At 42.0% G+C, this 19129-nt stretch overlaps 1 protein-coding gene across 3 annotated transcripts in view; it reads left to right on the top strand.

Annotated features, from left to right (window-relative positions):
- PLPP4 (phospholipid phosphatase 4) overlaps positions 1–19129 on the top strand; it is a 132578-nt gene that overhangs the window by 58047 nt on the left and 55402 nt on the right. For 2 of the 3 annotated variants that reach the window (XM_001156337.7, XM_024346643.2), the window contains 2 exons: positions 3864–3927; positions 6006–6130. The exons of the other annotated variant lie outside the window; for it this stretch is intronic. In XM_001156337.7, the coding sequence (XP_001156337.1) occupies positions 3864–3927; positions 6006–6130 (189 nt within the window). The remainder of the gene's footprint in view (positions 1–3863; positions 3928–6005; positions 6131–19129) is intronic. 3 annotated transcript variants of the gene reach the window in all.

Here is a 19129-nt window from a genome sequence, read left to right on the forward strand (position 1 = left end):
AATATGATCCTCCCTTTTCCATGGTAAGGGAGTGAGTGTGAGAGCTGCATCTAGGGAGTGTGGGACAAGCAGCAGCTCCTGTCCTAAAGCAGCACAGAGAACGCTTCCTATATAACCAGGCTCCTGTTAGGCCTTATCTACTTGAAAGGAACAGAATCCCTCTCAAATTAGCTCAAATAAATTAGGGGTTTAATTACAGGGCTCTGATAAGCAATCTCACAGACATCCAAGAAAAAGGGGGAAAGGTTCAGAGGCACCTCACAGGGACTGGAATGGGGAGCTGGGCCATCAGGAGGGGAGACCTCCCTCTTGGCTCATGACCACTGCAATGTGCCTTGCCTCTTCTCCTCACACTCCCAGCCTGATTCCTCTGCCTCAACTTTGTTTCTGCTGCCCCATGTCTGGTTTATGTGAGGCTTGGGCTTGCAGTGGTGGTGATTTCTGCCACAAATCTGTCTGCCTGTTCAACTTCGGTGCCCACCCACCAAGCTTCACTGTGTTTCTTGGTCCAGACTTCCTAGACAGAGTCTCTGGCTGAGCTCATTTCTCCAGCCTGGACACAAAAGCCGTGAGTCCCTGGCCAGCCTGTCGATGCCCTCCCTCAGGTCAGGTGTGTACCGCAGGCTGCCCTTGTGTGGCTTGGACTTTTGGTCACAGGTTTCAGTCTCCTCAGCTGAGGTGGAAAAAGGTCACATTCTCCAAGGATTCAGGTAGGTGTGCCTCCACACATGGCTTGAGTGGCCGGGCAGTGTTTGGATGGATATCACCATAGTCTCCAAAAAGTGCTGTTGGGAGCCCCCTCAGTTCATTTGGAAATCCCTTTAGTTCATTCTTTATTCTAGTGGCTCCCCTGGCATGGAGTCTCAAGATAAGTGACTGTGGGTGAGAACTGTCTTTCATGGTTATGGTTCTCACTGACGGCTGGCTTTTGGAGTGGGGCTGCTGTCACAGCAGTAAGTAGCTCACAGTTGCCTTCTCCAGACTTTTCATTCTCAGCTAAATCTCCCTTAGGGTGACATTTCAAAATTGAACATCATACTCTGTCTCCTATACGTTAACAGAGAAGGTGGAATTATTGGATGTTCTGTTTGCCTAAATAAATGAGAGCCTGCCATATAAAAATGATGAACAGCCTCCCATTGTGTGTAGAGGTTTTTTTTTCAATCACTATTTTTAGGAAGCCTTGGAAGTAGCGGGTGGGAGTGGGTGATCTTTAAAAGCCAAGGACAGAAAACAGGGTGTAGATTTTCCAGTGTTGTCTGGAATTCAGGACTCTATCGACCAGGAGGTTTAGTTCTTAGCATGCTTCTTTACTCAGATGTCTTCAGCAGACTTTAACCCAGGCTTCCAAACCTGGATCCCAAGTGCTGCCCTCATCTCCAGGTAAACAGTGGCCATGTTTGTGCATCTGGCATTGGATGAGAGGAGTGAGGTTTGCCCCATGCAGCGTTGGGCTTTTAGGAATTCAGGCTGCAGAACAGTCAGGTCTGTATAATAGAGAACCCTCTTATAAAAGCACGATAGTGCTGAATTTCCTACAACAACAAAAGTAACAACAAAATCCCTCTAATCTCCTGGAATGCTTATAACCAGTAGCGTCCTGAGTACAGGCTGCTTACAAGCCGACTCACGGGACATGTTGCTTTGAGATTTTTTATCAGACACAGTATGGTTTGTCTTTTTGACTCTTCTCTGAAACCCACAGTGCTGTGGGATGCTGTAAAAAGAGAACAGCCCTTATGAATCAGACCCACTGGGTTATTGCTAATGAACAAGTATTCCTGATGGGGGCCATTTATTTTCCTGTTTGTCCAGCCTTTCATGGGTCTGATCCCAGCACAGCCTTCTCTCTGGTATCAATGAGGGGCTCCTGCATTGATCCCCGGAGGGTTGTGCTATTCCAGTAAAAATATTAAGCAGTTTGGGTTCCTTCTAGAATGCTGAAATGACCTCCATGTTAAATATCATCACCAGCTTCCTACCTTTCTGTTTCCTTCAGGTGTTTGGATTAGACAGGAAAGTTGCCAACTGTAGGTGGTTATATCATATCCATACATTTTCCAGTTCAGCTATTTCAGACTTTTTAAAGAACTGCTCTATGCTGCGATAAGCCCACCAGGCTCAGAGGCTGGGGAAGTGATCCATGTGGCTGTGTATGAAGTTCACCAAGATTTACATGGGGCGATAGGGAATTGGCTAGGGATGCTTGTTCCCAGAGAGGCCATGCTAGGACCAGGATGATAATGAGTTCAGCCCCACTGGGAAAACACAGCAGTGAGCGTGGCAGGCCAGCCCTAACAGAGAAAAGACCACAGTAATTTTGCGGCAATCTCACAACCTGTTAATTATCAGGGTTTGTGGAGAGAATATGGCAAAGATATCCCAGAGAATTTGCTCTCCCCTCTTGGAGACAGGCCTCTCCACAGTGCTCTGAGCTTGCCAGAGAGAAGGGAAGCTGGCATTTGAGGAAGGAAGGATCTGTGTGTTCAGAATGCAATCAGTGGATCTTTCCAAGTTCCCTCATATTCAGTTCCAATTTCTGCACCCCCATTGCATGCTCAGTGTTTTAATGGCAGTGCTGTGCGGCTGATTCACACTCTGCCCTCCAAGTCTGTGGCCTGTCCTTCCTTTCTGCCACACTCAGATATGGCCAGTTGCCCCCATCTCACACTTAGGTGATTTGTTTCCCTTTGACAAAGATGTTCATTTGAATGTGTCCCTCCCATTCTCTCTGCTTCGGATAACTTGTTAAAAGCAGGTGGGTTGTGTTCCCATCTCTGTGGCTTGTACTCTTAGTGACCATGTTGGCCATTCCACAGTACTTTCTGCTCATAGAACAACACGTTTGTCTCTCTCGATGGGCCATGAATTGCCCTAGGCAGCTCCTTCACGAAAACGCCCCCATTCACTGCTATATTCTTATATAAATCTCAGCTAGTATTGAACAGTTAATATTTGCCAAAGGGAAATGGTAGCTCACATGCTTTATTATTCAACAAAGCAGTGGATGGGGCATCAATAGGTTTGTATTGCTTCTGTGAGGCATTTGACCTTCTATCACATTGATGGTGATGACTCTGCCTTTTACGCACTCTCGATAAACCACAGGAGAGAAGTACAAGATTTTGCAGTGAAAGCTCTGTGACTCATGTTACCTGCCGCCTTCGGGACAATCTGTGCTGCATCTGGCAAAGTCTTCCCAGACTGTTTGGAGAAAGTCCCTGTGCTCTGTATGGTCAAATAATGTATCCCAGAAGTTCTTGCTGTTTTAGATGGCAAAAAGCACTGCCCGGGCAGACCTTCTCCAAACCCAGTGAGGCTTTTGGACTCTGCACCTTGGCAGAAACAGTGATTTGTTTGATAACAAATGGACAGCTGTCAGCCGGTGATGGGTCAATAATGAGATAATTGCCGAGTGGGAATGTCCTTTTCTGCAGTAGGATTCCAGCAGCTGCTCTGATTAGAATTATGTCTGAGAAGGTTGCCAGGAGGAAATAAAAAAAGTTATGTTTCTTGCTACCAGTAAAAGAAATTCTACATGCTGTGGTATTAAATCTGTTCATATCAGGCCAGAAAATGATAGATAAGCTCCTCTGTGATTGTGAAAATTTCAGTCAAGGAGGAGAGATAAATTTCATGTCACAGGGGCCTAGAATTTTATGAGTCACTTTCCAAAGTCCTGGCATAATTATATTTTGCTCTCTAGCAACCCAAACGCATCTCTGTTTTCAAAGTATTCGTTCATATTTCTCTGGTCATTAAATAGTATTATAATGTAACAGTGATGATGATGATAATGATGATGATGATTTTGATTTAAGAGCCAGCTTGCTATTTTTCTGTCTGTTGGTTTTGTTTTGTAGCGGTGTCCTTGGCTCTTGCGTTGAATGGAGTCTGCACAAACACTATTAAATTAATAGTGGGAAGGTAAGTTCCAAGAAGAATGAAATGGTGACTTAGACTATCAAGGTCATCTATATAGGAAGCTGGGCCAGAGGACACTGGATGGGACAGATTTGAGCTCATCTAGTTCTCCCTTAAATTGTTGTCCTTCTGAGCTTTCCATCCTTAGCACAGATCTTTCCTTTGAATTACAAACTCACTATTTTAGAAAGCAGATCACTAGCAAGGAAGTGCCCACTGACCGCACTTTCTTGTGGGACAAAGCTTACTGCTGGCATTTTCAGATTCTTCCCCTGCCAGCCCAGGGCCTCCCCTGACACCCACTCACTTGTCAGTTTTGGCCTCTAATAAATAAGTAGGATTACTTACCTATCATTCTCTTCAGGATGAGACATATGGATTGGCATTTGAGCCTTGGCTTATGGCACATTTCTCTTACTGCCCCTGAGAAATGATTTCTGTTTTCCATGTATCTTTCCTTCTCTTCTGACTGCTCTGGTGAAGAGCTGGTCTCTACAGACATGAGCAGTCAAAACATCTGAATTCAAGACCTAACTAACTCTAGCTGGCTGTTGGCCTGGGACACACTAGATTCCCTCTCAGAATGTTAGTATTTATTTTATCTACTGGATGCAGGCCAGGGACTGAGGGGGCAGGAGATAGATAAAAATCAGGCAGTACATGGCCTGTTGCTGCTGTGTTCCCTTAACTTTGTGTGCCCTGACCAGTGCTTACTCTCAGGCCTCACCCCTCTGAGGTTCTGGTGCATTAGGTGGACATCCATACTTGGAGAAACACTGGCTGAGTACCAGAGAGACAGTACCCCAGCTGTTCTGATAGACTGCTTAGGCCCTACTGGAGTTGCAGAGCTGAAGGACCAGTGATCAGGACTGTGACCTGGAGTGCTCAGAAAGCAGGCGCTGTGTTTCCAACATTAGCTAAGCTTCACCCGTGGTAGGTGCTCAGCGAATATTAGTTGAGTATGAATGTGAGGTGATAGGCCATCACCCACCTGTGTGAGGACCCTCATTCGAGTGAGGCAGTAAAGCATGGGGTGAAGTGTGTCAGCATGAAGATCCAGGCGCTGGTGTTCAAAGCTTGTCCTTGCCACTTATGGGATGTGTGTGACCTTGAGCAATGAAGAGCCTTCATTTTTGCACCTGTAAAATACAGACAGCTCCAGGCTCTGCCTCAGGGTTCTCCTAAGGATTATATGGCACAGCGGGTGTGTGGAGCTTAGCACTGTGTCTGAAGCCTAGTAAGCACTCAGGACTTCCTGCAGCTGTGATTGCTGCAGGAGGCTCGACTTCAGGCCCAGGGCCACCCCTATGTGCCTCTAGAGATCTCTTTCCCATGTCCTAGACCAGAGAGGCCAACCTGGGGCACTGTGTCTTCTGCATCATGGAGCTGAGTGTTCAAGGTCTCTCAGTGAGGCCAGGTGAAGCCTGCCATTTCAGGAAGGGCAAGTGGCCACCCGAATTCAGGATATACGGACATGGGGAGCCTGGAGTCTTGGATCCCAGAGGCAACCTCTGAAATAGATCAAGCAGTAGAGTGGTAGATTAATAGGATTACTTATTTATCGTTCTCTTCAGGATGAGACCTATGGATTGGCATTTGAGCAATCCATGCCAATATCCAACAATAGAGCGGTAGATCAAGACAGGAAGTAACTTCTAGTCCACAGATGGCATGAAGCCTTCCTTTTCACACCTGTCAAACAAGGAACTTGGGCCAGAGGACACTGCTTAGGTGCCTCCTGTAAGTCATGTCACTCTATCCTCAGGACCTCAGCTTTGGGTCAGTATTGATTTCCCCCTTCTACAGATGTGGAAACTGAAGCTGGGGGAGACCAAGTGACCTTCCCAAGGTCATAAAGTGAGTAAGTGGTACATGGGAGCGCCAACTCAGATTTCTCTGACACCAAAACCTGAGCTTTTTCCCAAACGGCTGTGTCTAGAGTATTCTGTGAGGAGCTCCAGTGTTGACAGCCAAGGGGGCTGAGGAAAGAGCTGGGGGCAGTGGGGAGTTGGGGGGGTCAGCTTGGGGTCATTTGTGATGGCAGCATTTTATATTGAAAATGTCCATGGTGTCTTTTGTAGACCTCGCCCCGATTTCTTTTACCGCTGCTTTCCAGATGGAGTGATGAACTCGGAAATGCATTGCACAGGTGACCCCGATCTGGTGTCCGAGGGCCGCAAAAGCTTCCCCAGCATCCATTCCTCCTGTAAGTTCATGGCTGGGATTCTCTTAATGCCCCCAGTCATGTTTCCTGCTCACTGTCTTTGGGAATTTAGGTGCAGAGAAAAGCACTGGTACAGGAATGTTAAGCGCAGTTCATTTTTCTTCACTTTACGGCGTTTGACTTAGAAACAAGATTATTCAACAGGAAGTAATATGCCCAGGATGAGGCTCTGGAGCTTTGCATGTGTTGCTTTCATGAGCTTGGCAGAGCATAACATGTGATACTTCACCCCTGCACAGTACGATTTAGGACAAGGGAATTCTCTACGCTCCCTGGGACCCTCCATTGTTTAGGTCATTGTTCTCTCTAGTTTATTTCTTCAATTCAGGTGTTGCGTGTGTGTGTACACAAATATATAGCACATATGTATACATATATACATATACATACATATGTTACATGTATATACATATACTTTCCCCCATGCCTCCAGTTTATAGTCTGACTATAGATGTGTGAACACCTTAAAACAAAGACTTAATACTGTGAATCAGAAGCCGTGCAATGTAGCTGAAAAGGAGACAGGTCTCTGAAGTCTAACAAACCCTGGCTCTGCCAGGTATTAGCTCTGTGACTTCACCTCCCTGTGCCTCAGTTCCTGCTGTGTAACATGGGAATAAGAATGCCTCCATTATTGGTTGGAATGAGGATTAAAATAAGTGGTGATGATCGCTCACATTTCTGGAGCAGCAGCTATGCCAAAATGGCAACATAAATTATCTTATTTAATCCATGCAGTATATGTAAAGCGCTTAGTATTGTGACTTTCAATAAACAGTAGTTATCTACATGATTATTGATTATCAGAGCTGAAGTTTCCTGAGCATTCTGGCTTGTGCCATCATCCATTCATCAGTTCATATTGCATGGGGGATGCAAAGATAAATAAGATGCAGCTTGTGTCCTGGGGAGTGCCCAGGTAGTGACAGATGGTGTATTTAAGTTGATGATTCCTGGGATAATTGGAGAACTATGGTCACAGGTGACCATCTTGAATAGGACAGGCTCTTCTCATGATGCCAAGTCCTTAATTCTCCCACGAGTCTGATTATTATTTACCTTTAGCAAGCCTGCTATTTTAGTTTCTTTTTTCCCTAAATACCCGAGACACATCCTACTAATGGCTGAATCAAGAAATAACTGAACGCTGTTTCCTGGGGAGTGTCTGTTGAACATGTTGCTCAGAGCCGTTGAAGAATAGGGCCTGTCAACGAGACATTAGCTGGGGGCAGACACTCTAAATGAATCACTGTCAACTTGCACAACAACCTACCAGGTGGGGGATTGTCCCAGTTTTACACATAAGGGCACTGAGGATCAGGCAGGCTTGGTAACTTGTCTAAGGACACCAGCTCTGACAGGAATAGCTGTAGGTACCAGCTGGAGGAATTCCTGCTGTCTTGGGACTTTCAATGATCAAATACAACAAAACATTTACAGTCCATGTTTATTTAAGTAAATAACGAATTTTCTTCTCTAGTTTGTTGGAAACGGTGGTGAGTTGAGTAGTTGCCTCCAAACAGATACGTTTAAGTCCCAGCCCCTGGAATGTGTGAGTGTGAACCTTATTTGGAAAAAGTGTCTTGGTTGATAATAATATGACATCGTAGACTAGAAATTTGCTAAGAGAGTAGATTTCAGGTGCTGTCATCACAAAAAAATAAAGTAACCATGTGATGAGATGGATATGGTAACTTGTTTGACTGTCGTAATCCTTTCGCTATGAATATTTTTATTTGAAAGAATGAACACTGTTTTACATGCCAAAAAAGAAAAAGGAAAAGTAAAAGGATCTTGGCAGATGCAATTAAGTTCAGATCTGGAGATGAGATCATTCTGGATTTAGGGTGAGCCCTAAGCCCAGTGGCAGGTGTCCTTATAAAAGAAAGGATCGGCCAGGTGCAGTGGCTTACGCCTGTAATCCCAGCACTTTGGGAGCCCAAGGTGGGCGGATCACGAGGTCAGGAGATGAAGACCATCCTGGCCAACATGGTGAAACCCACCTCTACTAAAAACACACACAAAAAAATTAGCTGGACTTGGTGGCGCATGCCTGTAATCGCAGCTATTCAGGAGGCTGAGGCAGGAAAACAGCTTGAACCAGGGGGTCAGAGGTTACAGTGACCTAAGATTGTGCCAGTGCACTCCAGCCTGGCAACAGAGTGAGACTCCATCTCAAGAAAAGAAAAAAAAAAGCTCAAAATTCTTGTAGGCTCTAGCCATTCCTGTGACTTAAGGCAGAACACCCATTTGGAGTTGCTTCCTCTCTAAACATGTTTTTTTCCTCTATGCAGTCCCATTTTAAGTGAGCACCTGTTTTGGAGGCCTTGTAGTTACCAGCTGGAGGAATTCCTGCTGTATTGATTTTTTGTCTCCTTGTTTCCAGGGAGTCCCATGCTGGCATTGTTTAGAGGTACCTGGAATAGTATTCACCTGGGATCAGCTCCCATCTGCTCTCCATCTGTCTCCTGGTAGGGTCACTCAAGTTCTCTTAGATTTTTTCTCCCTTTGTTCTCTTCTCCTTTTCTTCTCTTCCTTCTTTCATTCCTCCCTTCTCCCTCCTGTCACTTTCTGTCCTCCCAAAGACTTGGTGCTGAATCTTAAGGGGCTTCAGAAATTAAAAGCACCTAAGAAGTGAAATTCTAAGGAATACCTTAATACGGGCTTCCAGAATGGTTGGTAGGGGACTGTAGCACAATTTACTGTCTACTGTTGCATTTGAACTTGGGAACGAAATAGCTGTCATGTGAATATCTCAAGCTGTCAGACTACTGGACCTCAGAGGTTAGAAGCTGGACCCCACAAAGATGTCGATTTTTGATGCACATCCTCCCCTCCAACCAGCAGGAAGCATTTTCCGACATGGCTGGCTTTCGGCTGCCTTGTCAAATGGTGGCTGACATCTGATCTGTGCTAGACAAGCTTTTTGACAGAGGCAATTATATCCTTTGCTTATGATGCTGCTTAAAATGTTACCCATTTTTACTACCTGGCAGACATGGAATTCTACCCAGTCTGTAGGCTTTGATGGTGGTATTTTCATTTATTTTCTCCTTTTTTTAAATGACAGGTTAGTGATTGGCTTGAAGGGAGTGCCATATCCACTTAGAAAAACCACCGGTGCTGTTTTCTGGATTTCTTAGTAGCTAATAAGAAGCCTAGTAGTTGATGTGACTGCTCCTCAGAGGGGGTGACCTAAGTGGACTCCCATTTTGATATAAACACTCTTTTTTTTCCTTAAAAAATCAGTTTCATAGGCTGGACTTGAGTGACTGGGCAGGGGAGTTCTGGACTGAGAGATCTCCTAAGACTAATTCTCCATGCTAGGTAGACATGGGTTTTGCTTCTGCTGTGTTTGCAGATAATTGGCGGCTGGAATGAAGTCCAGGTCCTCATATCGTCCTTAGAACAGTTGGTTTTCTTTGAACTTAAGAACAAACATTGATTTCTTTTGGAAACAAAGGATCTTATTCTTAATCTACCATAAGCAGCCAAACAACACTTGTCTGAAGGGCTTTTGTGTCAAACTCTCAGCAAACAGCATTTCCCCATGGCAGCGTTTTTATGGGGCTCGCTCTGTAAGGCAGCCTAAGCCACCCTTGATTGGAAAAGCAGAGACCACAATTTCAAAGAGCAAGTGATTTTCATCCAACCTAAAAGAAGCTTAGGCTTTAAAGTGGAGAAAGGCAGTGTACCTTCCCATAGTGCTTAAAGCAGGGATATTCTGAAAAGAGAATTTGTCTCTCAGAGCATAATCCCGATTTTTTATTGAGTACTGATTCAACTTCCAGAGAGAGGATAGATATAAGAGAGAAAAATAGAAAAAACAAATTATTAATGCTAAGTCGAGGTATTAAGAAACTTCTTTCCTGTGAAAATGGTGGGAATAAATAAAGCAATACTCTCATCCAGGTGTCAGCGAATGACAGCATGTGGACCAAGTCCAGTGGCTGCTAGCTTTTGTAGGTAGAGTTTTACGGGAACACAGAGATGCCTGTTCATTTCCATGTTGTCTATGGCCTCTTTCACTTTACAATGGCCATGTTGAGGAGTTGCAGAAGAGAAACATGGCCCACAAAACTGAAAATATTTATTATCTGGCCCTTTACAGAGAAAATTTACTAACCTTGCAGTCGCCCATGCTCCAAACAGATAGTATTAAAAAGCTTTACTAAAGCAAGACCAGTGCACTCAAATTGTGCACATGAATGTTTCAATTTTAAACATTTTAAAACTCTATTACAGTATAAAAAGGGGCAGTTGTTGCTTGTGGAATACATTTTTTAAATGACGGAGAAAGCCTAAAAGGTATGCCTGGCTGATGAAGATTCAACAGATGCTTCTTGAGTTCTTTCCGTTAGGTATGTACCAGGATGAGCCCTTGGGGAGAGTACAGGGTGATCAGACATGGCCCACGTTTTCCTCCAGGATGAAGGCAAACACTAAGTTGTTGAACACCACACTCTGGGATTGGGGAGCTGAGAATTCCAATCAGGGGACAGGGAAAGCCTCCAGGGAGGAAAAGCCCTTTATCTTGTAGTTTCCCATAAATGAGTACATACAAGTTACATGTTTTGAGATGTTTACTATTCTTTAGCTGCATGTAGAATTCTAGGAGGAAAATCATTTCCATGCAGGATTCCAGTTCACACTGTGCTTGAGAAGTCTGACTGCATTCCTTTCCTTTGCTTTGTTTTTCTTTCTTTCTTTGGAACCTTTTATGGTCCTTTCTCTGTGTCTCACCATCTAAAGTCCACAATGATGTACCTTACCGGGATTTGTTTTTGGTATTTATCGTTCTGCTAACTCTGTAGGTCTTTTTAACCTGGAACTTCATGTGCCTCACCTTTGTATTCCCCATTTCTTCTCCTTGGAACTGTATTAGGCAGATGTTGAGTCTCCTGGACTGATCTTATCTTTTTAGTATCTCTTCTTTCCTACTGTCTATCTCTTTGTCTTTTTTGTTCATCCATCAGGGAGACTTTAAAATTTTTATCTACTAAAGCTTCTATAGAATTTTTATTATGATTTTTATATTTTTAATTTCCAAGAGCTCTTTCTTGAACTCTGATTAGAAAAATCATTAACATCCTTTTTTTGTCTTTTCATGGATACATCATCTCTTACCCCGCTTTGTTTGCCGGTTTCATGTGTGCCCTGCCTTCCCTTTGTGTGTTTTTGTATCTAGCTTTCCTTAAATATCTGGTACCTTTGCTGTATGTTGTTATTTAAGGTTGAGTCATAAAGCTAATTGGGCAGGGCTTGTTAATTGGGCTTCACTGAGGGTGACTGGTGTGAGCTAGGTTTTCATTGGTTGACCTCCAGTGTTAGCTAGCGTCTGGCCTTTACTTTGAGGCTGTTTGATTCCCTAGAGGAGGCTCTTCATACTCCTGCCTGGTGTATGTGAACCTGGCATTCTGGAAGCTGTGCAGAAGGGCGTAGGTGCTCACAGGTCAGTTCTTAGTCTTTCACATCATCTCCCTATTTTCCATCTGTTTGTTCAGGCATGCCCTCTACTCATCTGTTTTTCCAAAACCAGAGCCTCAGATAGTTAAAACTTCTGTCTTCCTCAAAAGTTGGAAAGGGGATGGTTTCCTGGCTTTGAAGGAGGGGTGGAAACCTGGAGAGTTTAGCTTCTCTTTATCGGCACTTTCCACCTATTTGCCTGTTTCTAGCCCCATAGTTCACCCCCTGCCTTCTGCAGTACCTGGTGCCTTTAGTTTCAAAGGTTTGCAGGGCCCTGCCTGGTGAATGGGCTGCCTCTCATCAGCACCACCCTCTGCAGGTGTGTAGATTGATCTGTCTTCAGCTCTGCAAGTCAGTATCTACTTTGCCACCTGCTTCCCATCTTCATAGAGTGGTGTGGTGTTCAGGTGCTCCTAGATGGAATGTGTGTTCTTGTTTGTATTAGTGAGGGCTCTCTGGAGAAACAAAACCAGTAGGATGTCTGTCTGTCTGTCTACCTATCTGTCTATTTGTCTGTCTACCTATCTATCAATCAATCATCCGTCATGTATCTATCTTAGCAATCAATCAATTGATTGATTTATTTTAGGGAATTGGTTCATGAAATTGTAGTGGCTGGCAAGTCTGAAATCTATAGGGCAGGGTGGCAGGCTGGAAATTCAGGTAAGAATTGATGTTACATTGTTGACCCCCCAAATATGCAGACCAGCAGGCTGGAACTCAGATAGGATTTCTACGCTGCAGTCTTGAGGTAGAACTCCTTCTTATCTGGGAAACCTCAATCTTTACTCTTAAGGCCTTCAACTGATTGGATGAGGCCCCTCACATTATATAAAGGGTAATAAATAATACCCTCCATAATTTCTTACTTAAACTCAATTGATTGCAAACGTTCCTCACTGCTAAAAATACCTTTACAGTAACATCTAGGCTGGTGTGTGTTTGACTGAACAACTGGCCACCATAGTCTAGCCAAGTTGACACATAAGGTTACCGATCACACAGTTTTTCCTTTCTTCCTGCATCATTTTAAAGTCACAAATACCATCATGATGGTCTAATGCATTCGTTGTAGAGGAATCATTTTTTAGAGAGTTCTTGCTTTGCCTCAGTGTTATTACTATTGATAGCAGAGTCCTTGAGGGTGGAGGATACAGACTATAGGGTCTTTTACCAGCTGCGTGTCTGGGAGTTTGCTTTTGCTGAAGGAATCTAAGTAGGTTTTAACTATGAATTGAGAAATTATCACATGATAGCATGCATCTATGCCAGGTTTAATGCCATTGAGCATGAATATTCATTATTATAAACCAGCTGGTTCTTAGAGTGGTTGGGCAGGCCTTTGCATAAAGAAAGAGGAAACAGGAAAGTAGAGGAAATTGCAAGATTTGTTTGTTTTGCTTCATTTAATGGAATGAAATTGCTGTCAAGGGGTTTTGCTGGTAGATGGGAAATTTGAAAAATACCACTCTCTTTCCTTTTTTTTTTTTTTTTTTTTTTTTTGAGGCGGAGTCTCACTCTGTCGCCCAGGCTGGAGTGCAGCGGCGCGATCTCGGCTCACTGCAAGCTCCGCCTCCCGGGTTCACGCCATTCTCCTGCCTCCGCCTCCCAAGTAGCTGGGACTACAGGCGCCTGCCACCATGCTCGGCTAATTTTTTGTATTTTTAGTAGAGACGGGGTTTCACCGTGTTAGCCAGGATGATCTCCATCTCCTGACCTCGTGATCCGTCTGCCTCGGCCTCCCAAAGTGCTGGGATTACAGGCGTGAGCCACCACGCCCGGCCGCCACTCTCCTTTCTTTTAAGAATTGTATAAAATGGCATGGGCTGCTTAGGTCATTTGTTCCAACAGGACACATTGGTGGCCATGTGTCTGAGGTCACCTTAACTTGTATGGTTTCTCTTATAACTTACAAATGAAAGCTCCCAGGTTCACTGATATGTCAAGGGGTATCAGCGAACTTGGCAAGATCCCCTCATGGTTTTTTCCCTGAATTTTTATAACCCTACATCTCAAGCTTCCAAGACAATTGCGGAGGTTCTGGGAAGTAACAACAGTTGTTTTGCCAAATAAAGGAAGACTCCCCCTAGATCCTGGGAGGCTTGCTTTGGGCATGCCAAGTCCCTGGAGGGAATGGTTGTTTAAAGCTGAATCAGACCTCTTTGGAGGGCAATGTTTCTCAACTTGTTGTTTTTTTGTTTTGTTTTGTTTTGTTTTGTTTTTTTAATCACTCCCTCCTCCCCATGGAGCCTTTTTAGATTTTTTAAAAATAATTCCCCACCATAAAATGTTAATACTGCAGATATATTGTATATCTGTTTATGTCTTAAAAATATAAGCATCTAGATTCACAGTCATGTTAAGGGACATCAGCATACTAGGCAAGAGCCACTCACGGTTTTTTTTTTTTTTTCCCCCTAATGATTTTTTCCCTAAATAACTGTAATTTCTAAGATTTTAAGATCTCCCAAGGAACCAATTACCAATTTTCATCTCCTCAGGGGGCATATGAGAATGCATGTTCTAGGGCAGTGGTTCTCCACTGGGCAGTTTTGCACCCCCCAGGGGACATTTAGCAATGTCTGGAGACATTTTTGGTTGTCACAAGTGTGCGTGTGTGTGTGTGTGCGTGCATGTGTAACAGGGGGTGCTATTGGCATCTCGAGAACAGAGGTCAAGGATGCTGCTGAATATCCTGCAGGGCACAGGACAGCCCCTGTGGCAAAGAATTATCTGGCCTCAAATGTGAATAGTGTCCAGGCTGAGGAAGCCTGTTCTAGGGTAATTAGGCAAATATATGGAAGAAATTGATCACTGTGTTAAATTCGTCCACTCTCCAAGTTCCTGGTCTGAATAAGTAGAATATTTTTAGCAATGGATACTGTTTAATTAATTCAAAATACTCTTTCTCAAAGAAATAGCTCACTATTTGATTTCTATGAAAAAAAGATCAGAGTCAGATTAAAGGTTATAATGAAAACCCAGTGCAAAGCCAGAAATAGTGGCTCATGTCTGTAATCTCAGTGCCATGGGAGGCTGAGGTAGGAGGACCACTTTAGGCCAGGAGTTCGAGACCAGCCTTGACAACATAGTAAGACCATGTCTCTAGAAAATATTTTTTTGGTATGCAGCAGAGCAGCTCCTTCGCTGAGATCTATTGAAAGCCCTCAACACAAGGGTTTGTAAAAAAGAAAAAACAAAAAATAATAAAAGAAACAAAAAAATGTTTTAAAAAGAAGCCAGGGATTGTGGCACACACCTGTAACCCTAGCTATTAGGAGGTGGGAAGATCACATGAACCTGTGAGTTTGAGGCTCAAGTGAGCTATGATTGCACCTCTGCACTCCAGCCTGGGCAACAGAGCAAGACCTGTCTCAAACAAACAAACAAAAATCCAATGCCTCTTTCTTTCAACTTTTTATTATACAACATTTCAGGCATATGAAAGACAGCAATGTCTAGTGAATCCTCATCCCCCGCGGGTACAGCATTCTGCCCTTCTTGTATCCTGTCCTTCTCTACCCATTTCTCACCACCATTCAATGATGATGATTCTTAAAGTTATTTTAGCATTTTAAGGTAAAATTAGCATCAAAATGCATAAATCATAACCATTCAGTTTTTACAAATGGACATACTGTATAACCCATATTCCTATCACAATACAGAATATTTCCATAACACCAAAATCTCTCTTATGTCCATGTCCAGTCAATCTTCATGCCCATGAGGCAGCCACTGTTCAGGGTTTTTTTTGGTTTGTTTTTTGTTTTTTGTTTTTGTCTTTTTTAAACTTTAGATTAGTTTTGCCTATTTTAGAACTTCTTAGAAATGGAGTCATATAGTATGTGCTCTTTTATGTCTGACAGCTTTGGCTCAGTATGTCTTGAAATCCATATATGTTAAGTATCAGTAACGTATTCTTTTTTATTGTTGAAATGTATTTCACTATAATGAGTATCACACACGTTCTTTATCCGTCTTATCTTTGCTAAACATTTAGGTTGTTCTAGTTTGTTCAGTTGTCAATAAAGCTGCCCTGAACATTTGTGTGCAATTGTTTAGTGGACATATGTTGTCACTTATCTTGGCTAAGTATCTATGAGTGGCATTGCTTGGTTAAAAGTGAGGTCTGTGTTTAACATTGGAAGAAACCATCCAGCCTTTTTACTAAATGCTTGTGTCAGTTGGCATTCTCATGGGCAATCTATGAAAATTCCAGTACTCCATGTCCTCACCGACATTTGGTGTCATCACTCTTTTCAATTTTAGTCATTTTGGTGGGTGCATAGTGGTATCTCTGTAGTTGTAATTTGCATTTCCCTGATGACTAATGTTGCTGTGCACCTTGTCATTTGCATACAGGCTGTTCACTTATCTTACTATATTAATTGGTGGAGTTTCTCCATATCCTGTTTGCAAGCCTTCTGTCAGATAATTTTTCATGCCTATTTTCTTCTATCAATAGAAGAAAGAATAGAAGAAAGAAAGAAGAAGAAATGTATGCCTGTCATTTTCTTTTTTTTTTTTTTTTTGAGACGGAGTCTTGCTTTGTCATCAGGCTGAAGTGCAGTGGCACCATCTCGGCTCGCTGCAACCTCTGGCTCACTACAACCTCCACCTCCTGGGTTCAAGTGATTCTTCTGCCTCAGCCTCCCAAGTAGCTGGGACTACAGGCACGTGCCACCATGCCCAGCTAATTTTTGTATTTTTAGTAGAGACAGGGATTCACCGTGTTGGCCAGGATAGTCTCGATCTCTTGACCTCATGATCCGACCGCCTCAGCTTCCTAAAGTGCTGGGATTACAGGCGTGAGCCACCGTGCCTGGCAGCCTTTTATTTTCTTAATGATGTCTTTTGATGAGCAGCATCTTTTAATTTTGATTAAATCTAATTTACTACTTTCTTCTTTTATGGCTATTGCACTGTGTGTCCTAAGAAACCTTTTCCTGCCCTCAAGTTACAAATCTGTCTCCATATGTTTTCTTTAAAACATTATGGCTTTTATATTTAGGCTTTTCTCTAATTTTTGTTTATAGTATGAGGTAGAGTTTGAAGTTCATTTTTTTCATATCAGTATTCATGTATTCAGCACCATTTGTTGAGATGACTTTCCTTTCACTATCAAATTACTTTGGTGCCTTTGCAAAAATTAATAGACTGTATAAATTTGGATCTACTTCTGTACTCTGCATACAATTCATTAATCTGTGTTCCTATCCTTAATCAAGAATCACAGTACATGTATATATATGTACACACACTACACATATATATGTGTGTACACACACTGCACACACACACACACACACACACATATATATATACACACATACATATTTTATACTTTTAAGTTCTGGGATACATGTGCAGAACATGCAGGTTTGTTACATAGGTATACATGTGCCATGGTGGTTTGCTGCACCCATCAACCCATCATCTACATTAGGTATTTCTCCTAATGCTATCCCTCCTCTAGCCCCTACACCCCCAACAGGCCCTGGTGTGTGATGTTCCCCTCCCTGTGTCCATGTGTTCTCATTGTTCAACTCCCACTTATGAGTGGGAACATGCGGTGTTTGGTTTTCTGTTCCTGTGTTAGTTTACTAAGAATGATGGTTTCCAGCTTCATCCATGTCCCTGCAAAGGACATGAACTCATCTTTTTTTATGGCTGCATAGTATTCCATGGTGTATATGTACCACATTTTGTTTATCCATTCTATCATTGATGGGCATTTGGGTTGGTTCCAAGTCTTTGCTATTGTGAATAGTGCTGCAATAAACATATGGAACCACACTATATTGATTAGTATAGCATTATATTAGATCTTGACATCAGACAAGATCTTTATTTAAATAAATTCATTTGAAATAAATTTCACATATGATTCAATTCACCCATTTAAAATGGTTTATGGTATATGTTTTTAGTATATTGTCTATTGTATATTCACAGCATTTGCATAATCACCACAATCTAATTTCACATATTTTGTCTCTCATAAAATAAAACCTGAATCCATTAGCTCTCTCCCTCCACCTCTCCCCACCCTTCTCTATCCCCAGACCTAAACAAACATTGATTTACTTACTGTCTCTATAATTTGCCTATTCTGGACATTTCATATAAATGAAATAATACAATATATAGTCATTCGTGACTGATTTCTTTCACTTGGCATAATGTTTTCAAGATTCATGATGTAGCGTATATTAGTACTTTATTTTTTATTGCTCAGTAATCTTTTATTATGTGGATATAGATCACATTTTATTTATCCATGAATCTAAGTCATTTGATGGACATTTGGGTTGTTTCCACCTTTTGGATATTATGAATAGTGCTGCCATAAAAATAGTATACAAGTTTTTGTGTGGATATATGTTTTCTTTTGGGTATATATTAGATAGGTGCGAAAGTAATTGCGGTTTTTGCCACTGAAGGTAATAACAACTAAGAATGGAATTGATGGGCATATGGTAACTCTGGGTATAAATTTGAGGAACTGCCAACCTGCTCCATTACAACTGCCCATTTTATATTCTGACCAACAGACTGACATCTGATATTTCCACAACCTTGACATCATTTGTTATATTCCATCTTTTTTATTATAGCCATGCTAATTGGTGTGAAGTGGTATCTGATTATGATTTTGATTTATGTTTCCCTAATGACTAATGAGGTTGAATACCTTTTCATGTGCCTATTGGCCGTTTGTATATATTATCTGCAAAATTTTCTATGCAAATCCTTTGCCCATTTTTAAATCCGGTTATGTGTCTTTTTATCATTGAAGTTTAAGTGTGGTTTTACATATTGTAGATACAAGACCATTCTCAAATATATGACTTGCAAATATCTTCTCCTATTCTGTGGGTTGTATTTTTACTCTCATGATAGTATTGTTTACAGCAAAAAGCTTTAAATTTTGATGTAGTCAAATTTATCTATTTTTCCCCTTTGTTATCTGTGCTTTTGTCATAATATCTAAGAAACAATTTCCTAACCCAAGGTCACATTTTTCCTATATAGCTCTCTTGCCTTCTCCCTATTTTCATGCTGTTATTACTGTACATATTGTATCTTTATATATTACAAACCCAATAATATGTTGTTACAATTATTATTTATATAACTTTATGTCTTTTAAAGAAGCTGAGGGAAAAAAGGAGAGCAAATATATATTCCTAGAATTTGTTATATTTACCTTCTTACCATATTTGGTTCTTTTCATTTGTTCCTGTGGATTCGAGTTACCATCTGGTTTCATTTCCTTAGTCCAATCCGACTTTGCTCCCACCCACTTCTTTTGTGCTGCTATTAGCAAATATATTATCTTTCCATATGTTGTAGGAACAACAATGCAATTACATATGTATCATTCTTTATTACTGCTTTTTAAATCAGTTAAGAAAGGAGAAGAAAGATGCATTTATACTGTCTTTTATAATTACATAATTAACTTTATTGGTGTTCTTTGTTTTTTGTGTACGATTTCAAATTACTATC

Source organism: Pan troglodytes, chromosome 8 (assembly GCF_028858775.2).
Source record: "Pan troglodytes isolate AG18354 chromosome 8, NHGRI_mPanTro3-v2.0_pri, whole genome shotgun sequence".
Taxonomy (NCBI): domain Eukaryota; kingdom Metazoa; phylum Chordata; class Mammalia; order Primates; family Hominidae; genus Pan; species Pan troglodytes.